At 35.0% G+C, this 11,554-nt stretch overlaps 1 protein-coding gene across 2 annotated transcripts in view; it reads left to right on the top strand.

Moving 5' to 3' along the window:
* The window catches only part of LOC127837076 (general transcription factor IIH subunit 4-like), a 21,728-nt gene extending 10,837 nt beyond the window's left edge, over positions 1 to 10,891 (top strand). Inside the window, exons 6-13 of one of the 2 annotated variants that reach the window (XM_052363892.1) lie at positions 739 to 850; positions 1,931 to 1,999; positions 2,770 to 2,853; positions 4,086 to 4,218; positions 5,839 to 5,969; positions 8,225 to 8,272; positions 9,968 to 10,108; positions 10,689 to 10,891. In XM_052363892.1, coding sequence (XP_052219852.1) covers positions 739 to 850; positions 1,931 to 1,999; positions 2,770 to 2,853; positions 4,086 to 4,218; positions 5,839 to 5,969; positions 8,225 to 8,272; positions 9,968 to 10,108; positions 10,689 to 10,796 — 826 coding nt within the window. In that variant the 3' untranslated portion in view covers positions 10,797 to 10,891. The other variant, XM_052363893.1, reaches the window with a different exon arrangement.
* The last annotated feature ends 663 nt before the right edge of the window (positions 10,892 to 11,554 follow it).

Raw genomic sequence — 11,554 nt, 5'->3', positions numbered from 1 at the left:
TTCACCAAATAAGCGCAATAGGGCAAATTTTCTTGAAAAAAAACACATTGTAAATTAAACTGTCCAAACATGGTCAATAACCATTATGTCAGAAAATGTAGAGTCACAAAAATAATAACTTCAGCTTAAATTGGGGGTGTCTGAACATTTTGAGTGTCCGAAAATTTGAGTTATTACGGTAGTTCAAATCTGTTTTTTGATTCATTGAAGACTCCCAATCGTTTGAACAGTCGAAATGTACAAACAAGAAAGACTTAACATTCAGAATTCCATTGCTTTCAAAATACTGTCTTCTGCTAGTATCATAATAAATTCATAGATATATTAACATAAACTCCACCTATACACAGTGTAAATTTACCCCAAAAAAAGATCAAATGAGACTTCATTTTTCCCCACAAATGAGTTATCATTCATTTCTTTTCATTCATCTCCATTCATCTTCAAGAATGATAAACTGAGCATTAATTTATTTCCACAAATTCTTTAGTAAGTATTAATGACCCTAACAAATAATAACGTGAGATAAACCCCACAAGCCCAGGCATATCAGCAATGACACTCTCCACCTAAACTAGATTTTTGGTAAGAAGAGACTTCATTTGAACAAAAAAATACCATAAAAACAGAAAGTGTCCTCCTCATAAGTCTGTGTGGATTGCACAGGCTTATCTGGGCCGAAACTTAATGCACATGCATTTAGCCCAGTTTTCCAAGCGCGCTGCTCAATTGTTTCAGAGAGGAGGGTGACCCAGTCCCATACATCACGCCGGCCGGGTTCCAGTTTCTCCTGATGGACACAGGGTCTCAGGTCTGGTACTTCATACTGCAGTACCTTGACATGACAGATGTGAGTACACTGGCACTATAATGCATTCTGTTATAACGTATCCAAAGCCTCAGGCTTATAGAGTAAGTGATTATAGCTCAATTGCATCCAAAGCCTAAGGCTTATTGAGACACTTGTATAAAAAATAATGTTAATATTAGCGTCTCTTTAAGGCCACTGTTTTTTCTTCAGTTTGATATTTGTATTGGCTAATATCTATTCATCAGTAAAATCATGTGCATTACAAAGGAGTGCAATGTATACATCGATGAATATTATAACATGGCTGTGCATCATACATGGGTGTGCGTTATGCATGGTTAAATATGGTCACATTATACATGGTTAATTATGGTCACATTATAAATGGTTAATTATGGTCACATTATACATGGTTAATTATGGTCACATTATACATGGTTAGTTATGGTCACATTATACATGGTTAATTATGGTCACATTATACATGGTTAATTATGGTCACATTATACATGGTTAGTTATGGTCACATTATACATGGTAAATTATGGTCACATTATACATGGTTAATTATGGTCACATTATACATGGTTAATTATGGTCACATTATACATGGTTAATTATGGTCACATTATACATGGTTAGTTATGGTCACATTATACATGGTTAATTATGGTCACAGTATACATGGTTAATTATGGTCGCATTATACATGGTTAATTATGGTCACAGTATACATGGTTAATTATGGTCACATTATTCATGGTTAATTATGGTCGCATTATACATGGTTAATAACAGTTGTGTTAAACATGGTTAATTACAAGTGCATTATACATTGTTAATTACAGTTGAGTTATACATAGTTAATTATGGTAGTGTTATACATGGTTAATAACAGTTGCATTAAACATGGCCTTATTATACACATAGCATTATACATGGTTACTTACGGTCACATTTTACATGGCTATTAATGGTCGTGCTATACATGGTTAGTTATGGTCGCGTTATACATAGTTAATTTTGGTTGTGTTATACATGATTCAATATGGTTTCTTTATGCAAGGTTAATTACAGTTGTGTTATACATGGTTAATTACGGTATATTAAATGTTTCAGTCCCGAGGCCTGGACCTGGTGGAGTGTCTCTCATTGATGTTCCAGCTTAGCTTCTCCACTCTAGGAAAGGTTTGCAGAGTTCCCATAGCATTTATGTTGCTAAGAAAGGCTTATAGTTACCTTAGCATTTCTTTACTAGGAAAGGTTTGTATAGTTACCATTGCATTTCTGTGCTAGAAAAGGTTTGCAGGGTTACCATTGCATTTCTGTATTAGGAAAGGTTTGCTGAGTTATGGAAGCATTTTTGTTGGTTGAAAGGTTTTCACAGTTACGGTAACCTAGCATTTCTGTTCCTTGACCCATGCACACATTATGCATGTGAAATCATTAACATAAACATATACACAATGTATAAGAAAGAATGTTGAACTTATGTTCCTTGGAAACCAAACCGGGCTTAAGTAAATGTCTTTTACAATATGTATATGTCAACCATTAAAACTTTGTCATATGTCTACTGGCTCATTCGTAGAGGCTATGAAAAATGGAACAAATATTTTCAATTGTGTGTATGTTTAGTCGGTACAAAATTACAAGGAAAATGGAAAATGAAAATCAGTGTCAGTCAAATTGTTTCCCCATCAATTCACTGTCAGACTCTATGATAAAACTATCTGCATTACCAGTACCATGCATGTTTAAAAAAATAACAATAAAAACGTTTATTTGCCTAGTAACTCTTATAATGAGGAAAATGATTTCCTTGAAAACGGAAACAATATATTTAATGATTGATAACCATTATTTGCCACAAAAAAGAGGAAAACAAATATCAATATAAAATTTATGATAGGAGTAAATGCTATCAATCATGTTACCATGGTTACCATTTATTGCAGGATTATAGCACGGAAGGCATGAGTGATGGTCAATCACGGTTTCTGCAGCATCTTAGAGAGTTTGGACTGGTATACCAGAGAAAGGTGACGAATCACTAACATTGTTGTTAAAGCTTTCTATACAAATATTGTCATATAAAAATGCTGTTCAAGAGAATGATTTCTCAATCATATAACTGGTTTTCTCCACTTCTTATTCAAACTGCAAATCAATGTTGCGAGTCAAAGACTATTTCTGGTCAAAGACTATTTCAAGGTGAAATGTTTTTGTGAATCCTGTAGTTTTAAGCGTGGTAAGTTATATTTTGTTGTCAGTTATTTCTCAAATAAAACTCTTGATTGTTCTGTATTTTGTACAATTATATTTTTCACGTAAAAAATCTTAACTCACAATTTTTACACCATCACCCAAAGAGTTTGAACTAGTCCACATCTGGAAAGTGTTGTGGCTTTGTTTTCTTTTTGGTGGTCATTTGGCCATGAAACTTTATTTCCATCCACGCAGTTATCCTAGCCTATGATATTTTTATGTCCCCCACCACTAAAGTGGATGACATAATGTTTTTGCCCTGTCTGTTGGTTTGTGTGTTTGCACCAACTTTAACATTTGCAATAACTTTTGCAATATTGAAGATAGCAACTTGATATTTGGCATGCATGCGTATCTCATGGAGCTGCACATTTTGAGTGGTGAAAGGTCAAGGTCATCCTTCAAGGTCAAAGGTCACATATATAGCTTCAAAGCGGCGCAAAAGGGGACATAGTGTTCAGGACATAGTGTTTCTGACAAACACATATCTTGTTTGTCACTTCTTCAGACACTTTTAAAAAGCAATTTAGTTGAATCATGTTGCAAATATTGTTCTTGCTTGCCGGTTTCATTGATTAATCAAAGATGAATTGTTATTACATGAGTTTAGCAATTTATAATGATAAAATATATAAGGATCAATGCATTACTACAAGTAAGTCGATGTCTCCTGTAACTAATTGTATCAGTTAGCTTTATGGCGATTTTCATTAGTAGCGTATATAAACCCTTTCCCACATAGAAGCCAAGTGAAAATTGCTATGTGCAAACAGCAGAAAACCAGAACAGCCTGTGAGTAACTCGAAGTCTGTTCAGGTTTGATGCTGTTTGCTGCTCATCAGTATCTAAGGGTGTGAAATGAATCCTTAAAAACTTGAATGTAGTAAGAAAGGCCTTCAATTTAAATTAACTATCTAAGGGACTACAAACCCATCAAAATACGTACCTTAGTGGTAAAGTGTTATGTGAACACCTATTGTATGTACCATGATTTTAACATTTGTAGAGGAAGGAAAAGCGATATTACCCCACTCGGTTAGCTATCAATCTAGCGTCAGGATTGTCAGGAATAGTAACGGACTCTCACAGACAAGGGTATATTGTTGTGGAAACCAACTACAGACTCTATGCTTACACAGGTTTGTATGGAGGAAGAGATGGTTGTGGGGCATTGGCTACTAATTATCAGGGTATATTTTTTGAAAATGCTCGTAGATTTGTAGTCCGCAGTTTTGTATATTGTTTGCCTGTAAAAAATGTGTTCTAGTTGAATTTCCATACATTATAAAAATCAGAATAGTGTTATGATTTGTTTGTAAATATTTAATTTTTGGCTTATATATCTGGATTTATAACATGCAATCCTACAGTCAGCTTTTGAATATGCCATTTTAGCTTGTTTTATTGCAAATTTACTTTACAGATAATTAAAATATGCCTTTTCACCTTAGGGGTTTACAGTAAAATGTTTACATGTACTTAAGAGAGTGAGTTACTTTTAACATTTATTTGTCTTAAGTGAAAAATGGTCTGGCAATCAATAAGTCAATAATTGCTGATTGTTTAAATGCACAAAATATAGTTTAACAAACAATTACATAATATCAAACTATCAATTGTAATCCTTATTTCATGTATATGCATATGGAACAACCCCAAGGGCGTACCTAGGCATACGGCAGTACGCCCGTGCATATAATTCAGTTTCAAACTTAAAAAAATGAAAACTCAAAATTCGAAAAATGCAATAAAAAGTAAGGGCTAAGGGGGGGGGGTGTTTTAATTATTTAAACGAGCAAACAAGACGTCCACTTTTAGAAAATAACAGTGGGTACAAAACACAACACAGTATCAACTCCAATCGCTAATCGTTCGTGCGTATTGCTGAAATAGCCTCAGGAACGCCCCTGAACCCAATAAAGAGGATACAATGAAAAATAACAATTAAAATAATAAAATAATGTTGTCTCAGCAATTAATTACCAGAATTCAATTAAACTGTATGGGAAGCTTCACTACCAAGAGGAGATGCATATTATCAGCTGGTTCTGGTCGGATGATTTTTCACAGAGTTTTGGCCCTTTGAAATTTTCCATTAACTGTACATACAGTGCAATGCTTGTCCGGGCTATTTCTCAGGAACTAATTACTGGAATTCAATGAAACTTTATGGGAAGCTTCACTACCAAGAGGAGATGTGCATATTATCAGCTGGTTCTCATCGGATGATTTTTCACAGAGTTATGGCCCTTTGAAATTTTCCATTGTACATATAGTGCAATTCTTGTCCGAGCTATTTCTCAGCAACTTATTACGGGAATTCAATGAAACTTTATGTGAAGCTTCACTACCAACAGGAGATGTGCATATTATCAGCCGGTTATGGTCGGATGATTTTTCACAGAGTTATGGCCCTTTGAAATTTTCTATAAACTGTACATGTAGTGCAATTCTTGTCCAGGCTATTTCTCCCCAACTACTGACTGGAATTCAGTGAAGCTTTATGGGAAGCTTAACTACCTTGAGGAGATGCCCATGTTATTTGTGGGTTCTGGTTAGATGATTTTTTTAGAGAGTTATGGCCCTTTGAAATATATAAGTTGCTAAACCATCCATCATATTATTTTGTCCAAAGTTATGCCCCTCAAGACGTTTCCTTTTATCTGAATATATAGTGCAATATTGTGACAAAAAAACCTTTGGGGAGCATCACCTGTCTCCGACGGTTTCTTGTTAGAACATGGCTCCATTTGTTCCAGAATCATCACTTAACATCGCTTTACTGGCGTTATTTTCTGAGATGTTGTACCGCTTTCCAAACATGGCGGTGGCAAACTTGACCAGGGACAGCGTGAGAGCAGCTCTAATAAGAGGCATCACAGCAGAGCAGGTTTGGTATTGGAAGATTGCCATGCGATATTGAGATTGAACTGTTATCAGTAATTTTGTTGTGTAAACAGATTGTAAGATTTCTCTGTTGAGATTGAACTATTATCAGCATACTGCTGTTTTTCTCTATATGGGTAACTTGTTATTCCAATTAGATTGCACTTTTAAAAGTGTTTTTTTTTATTTCTCTATATAGAATATGATTGCAAGATCTCTCTATTGGAATTGATTTGTTATAAGCATACTATTGTGTTTCCCAATAAAGATTATCATATAGATTATAAAATAACTCTAGTAAGATTTCACTCTTACAAACGTTCTTTTGTTGTTGTTTTTTTAGCTCCACTGGCCAGAGGCCAGCGGGGCTTATGTAATGGTCCTGTGTCCGTTGTGCGTGCGTTAACTTTTTCTTTAAACATCTTCATCTCCTAAACTACAAGTCCAATTCTGATCAAACTTCTCACAAATGTTCCTGGGGTGAAGCTCTTTCAAATTTGTTCAAATTATGGCCCGGGGGTCAATAAATTGAACATATGCTTATAAAAAGCCTATTGTGTGCAAAAATCTTCTGGCCCATTATCATTGTGCCTATTTCTACCAAATTTGGTATGTATTAAAGTCTTTAAGTTCTCTACCAAGTTTTTTCAAATAATGCCCCTGGGGTCAAATTTGACCCTGCCCCGGGGGTCACAAAAATGAACATATGCTTAAATAAGGCCTATTTTGTGCAAACTTTAGAAATCTTCTTGTTCATAATTATAGAGCCTAGGGCTACTAAATTTGGTATGTAGTGACATCTAATAGTCCTGTACCAAATTTGTTCAAATTGTTCCCCTGGGCTCAAATTTGACCCTGCCCCGGGGTCACAAAACTAAACATATGCTTGTATAAAGCCTCTTTTGTGCAAACTTTAAAAATCTTCCTGTCCATAACCATTGGGCTTAGGGCTTCCAAATTTGGTATGTAGTGACATCTTATAGTTCTCTACCATGATTGAATGAAGGAACTTTCATTAATCTTGTAGAACATGCATAGATTTTATCATCAGCATCTTAAAATATGTGAAATAGAAAGAACGACAATATCTTTTGGAGAGATAAATGTACCTACGGTATAAGCAAAGGACCTGTGCGACAATTCCCGGGTCTGTTTATTTAACACCACAGTAACGTTTTCCATATATAAAAATGCTCACCCTTCCAACTTTAAGCGCCCAGTGGGACGAGGGATAGAAAGAGAAAGTCACATGCTTGAGTTCATTTCAACCCATGCGCATTGCACGCTTTTTTCGCATAAAAAACAATGGAGCGATACAGGGCCATCATGGCCCTCTTGTTCTATATAGATAGCAAGATTAAACTGCTGCAATTGAACTGATTAAAGCATGCTTTTGTGTTTCTTTTTATACTGGTAGATTGCAAAGCTGCACTTATTAATTTCAATACATTGTCAGTAATAAAATATAAGTTAGGCACAATTGGTTTCAAATGAAGTGGCTATTTTTATTGTCCCCTACCGGTTTCACCGGAGGGGACTTATGGTTTGCGCTCTGTCAGTCAGTCACACTTTTCTGGATCCTGCGATAACTTTAAAAGTTCTTATATTTTTTCATGAAACTTGAAACATGGATAGATGACAATATGGACATTATGCACGTCATTTCATTTTGTTCCTACGTCAAAAATTATGGTTGCTATGGCAACAAATAGACTAGAAATACTGCTGAAAATGGTGGTTTTCTGGATCCTGCGATAACTTTAAAAGTTCTTAATATTTGTTTATGAAACTTGAAACATGGATAGATGGCAAACACAATCACAACCCATTAAGAAACATGGCGACCTTTATAACTGGTGACATGGGGGAGTTGTTGAAAGCAAATTGATGTCTTTTGCCTGTGTGACGAGCAAATTTCTGCCCAATGAAATCGCTATCAACATCAAACCATTGTTTTGAACAGGTTCAAGTTGTTACATGTACAATAACATTGGCGTCTTGCAATCTAATAGATAATTTTGTACTTTTCCCTGTTCAAACAAAAAATCTACTCAACCTGTAGAATTATCCTTGAAATTTCTAAACATCTGGTCTTAAGCGACACCTCAGAACTAGTATTGGTTCATTTTTGAATGCTATGCCAAAAAGAAGTGGAGCTCGTGATTAACGGCCTTGCTATAGAAATTTAATGATCTTCTTTCTTTTTGTAACATAAATATGAATGTATCACCAATACATGTTTTATGTATATATTTTCAGATCATAAGTTTCCTGAAGTCACATGCACATTCTGAGATGGTAAAACAGGTGAGTTGTTAGTACTAGTTGAAACCTGGAGACCTATTTAAGTAAACGTGTTAGTGAGTTATGACGCATAAGCAGATCAGTTTCAAATACAAACAGAGATATTTATTTATAAGTGATAAATACCTTACACAGGTTTTTTGACCCCAATTTGTATACACATAGCTTTTATAAATTAAAACCTTATATCCATTAATAGAATGTGTTAGAACACAAGGTCAAATATTTAAGCAGTGACACGTGAAAATGGGTCTTAACCCTTTATCACTTAGATATGTATTTTCACACATTTGTAGTGCCTTTGAAATTTATATTTAATTTAAGACCTTTCTTACAAGATTCTAGTTTTTAAGGCTTCATCTCCAAACCTTAGATACTGATGAGAAGCAAACAGCATAAAACCTGAACCGACTGCGAGTTACTTGCAGGCTGTTCTGGTTTTATGATGTTTGCACATAGCCATTTCCACTAAGTGACTTTGGCTCTGAGTGGGAAAGGGTTAAGCAATATGTAGCCAGAGACCAGCCTGGGTCATTTAATGTTACACAATATTAACTTGACACTATAGTAATTTATTGTTACTGAGGCTTTATCCCAGTCCGAACAGACTTATCAGTAAGGGTGTAATGGTACTCCGTGGGACGGTATATTGTAATAGTCTACCTCGGTACGGTTCACGATATGCCTCCAAGTCCGTATGGTACGGCATTTTCCATAACGCATATCAAGTGAAGTAACTGTAATTCGCCCGAAAAAAAAGGCAGAAGTTGAATTGAAATCACCTCTAGCGAGCTTCAAATAAAAAATATGGAAGCATTTTATGTTATCAGTAAGAAAGTGGTAGGTGTTTATTTCGTATAAACATTTGCTTTATATCACGACTTTAGTCGCTACGAATTTCCTAAGCAGGAGCTGTAATTTTGTGATTCCGCTGAGAATTTGGTAAATTCTTTGAAACCATTAATATTAAATTTCAACCACTCAAAAATGTGCTGTGTCGCCTACATCACGAAACAAGGATTGCACTTGGAGTTTTTTTTACGGCATAAGCAAAGATAGCCAGTTCAACTAGTAAACACGTTTTATTTTTAAGTTTAATAATCTATTGAAGTAAAAGAAACATAAAGCAGTCCGTATTTTTGTTCATGTTTAATCAAAGTTTTAGATTTGTAAATAATAATAACTAATTGTCAATTTGTGTACTTTCATTACATATGGTATTTTGTATATTTTATGACACATATGTAGAGGTCTTTAAATAAAATTGAAAAATGGTTTAAAATGGTTTTTATGTTGTTTCCATCTGACAATACGTATTGTATCGTACACACTGTACCACGATACGCATGGTATCGTAAGGTGAGCCTGTCGTGACACCCTTACTTATCAGGCATGATTTTGTCTGCTTTTATGATATTTTATGTTTAAAGAAAATCTCTTTGTAGCAAAAATCGAGTTTAGGCGGAAAGGGTCGTCCCTGATTAGCCTAGGTTGACTGAACAGGCTAATCTGGAACGACACTTTACACACATGCTTTAAACCCCTTTATCACAGAGCACGGCCCAATTACATGATTGACAGCAAGTTAAGAAATTACTGAAATAAAATAAGAGGGATTGATTAAAAGAAAAAAAGTTTCATAATTACAAACAAGCTAAACAAAAAAATCAAACCAAATTTACAACCCCTTTATTTCAGACGCCATCACTGCCTCCAACCATCGTAGATCAGGTGCGTCTATGGGAGCTGGAGAGGGACAGGTTCAAGTTTGACGACGGAGTTTTGTACAGTCAGTTCCTGTCGCAAGCAGATTTTGAAAAACTCCGTGACTTTGCAAAGGTAACTGGCATGTTCAATATAAACTAATTAGTATGAAATGTAATTCCTTCTGTCAAGTCAAATGGTCATAGTAAGATTGCTTTAACATATAGAGAAGAATCCAGGTATCTCTTTGATCTATCTGATTTTCTCTTCGCTGTAGTCTAAATAACAATAAATTACGCCTAATACTGTGAAACCAATGTTATATGTCAAGTCAAATGGTCATAGTTAGATTGCTTTAACATATCTTTTTGATCTTTCTGATTTTCTCTTTGCTGTAGTCTAAATAACAATAAATAATGCTAATACTGTGAACCAAATGTTATTTGTCTGAAACAAGTTTTCCTGTATTTTAGTCAATGTAAAGCAAAGTGAAAATGGCTATATGCAACTAGAATAACACCAGAAAAGCCTGCGAGTAACTATAGCAGTCTGGTCAGGTTTTGTGCTGTAAGCTGCCTATCAGTATCCGTTGGAAATGCAACCTTAAAAACTTGAATCTTATAAGACAGTTATTTGATGGAAAAAGATTGGATTTTTTAAGGGCTTAAAAATCCATGAAAATGTGTATCTATGGAGAAAAGGGTCACTATTACAGGAGCAAGGTGTGTTGGTCTGGGACAACACCAACAAGAGAGTGATGGTGGTCTCCAGAGCGGGTCATGACTCAGTGAAGCGGTTCTGGAAACAGCAGAAGAACTCTTGATGTCGGAAAAACAGAAACTGGCAACCATAGTATATATGATTCTAAATGAATGAAAAAAAGAGGAAGGTTACTACTCATCGGTTAGGCTTTGATGTTTTGGATTTTTTTACCCCCCGAAAATCTAACTATTTGTAGCAACTAATGGCAAATGCTTCTTGTATGTAAAGAGTATAGTAGGTACATGATTTGTGGTGAACTGTCCTACAGTTTGATATGGGCTTTGGTAGTTAAATTAACTTATGAAAGATGCTATCATAAGTGAAGGAAACTTGAGATAACTGAAAAAACAACAGTAAATGGATTGCTTTTACAAGTTGTGTTTTGTTAACAAAATGCTTGTAGCCCAGAGGGGTTTATTGATATGTTCATGCATATCAGTCTTGTGGTTTTGTTATGAATGTTTTCTTATTGTCCTAAACTGTTGATAAAATGAACACAACTGAGGCATTCTAGGTATATACATGAATATGTATGCTGAATTTCGTACCTGTTGTATATACAATCGCTTTTCCTTAATGGTATTGCATGTTTGTGTATATATAGTTATTGTTTGTAAAAAATAGATATCTACAATGCACACAAAAAAAGGAATTTTGTTCAAAAAATAAATACCAAAATCTGTCTGCAATAAATTTACACAAGATTTCGTGAATTCATAAGTGGACGAAAAAGGTCCTGGTCAGATTGCACAGGCTAGACTGCACTTTGCTGGTCGCATAAGGCATAGGACTGAACTTCGCATTTCACTGCTTGTATGC

Source organism: Dreissena polymorpha, chromosome 7 (assembly GCF_020536995.1).
Source record: "Dreissena polymorpha isolate Duluth1 chromosome 7, UMN_Dpol_1.0, whole genome shotgun sequence".
Classification (NCBI taxonomy): domain Eukaryota; kingdom Metazoa; phylum Mollusca; class Bivalvia; order Myida; family Dreissenidae; genus Dreissena; species Dreissena polymorpha.
This window is presented reverse-complemented; position numbering and strand designations above follow the sequence as displayed.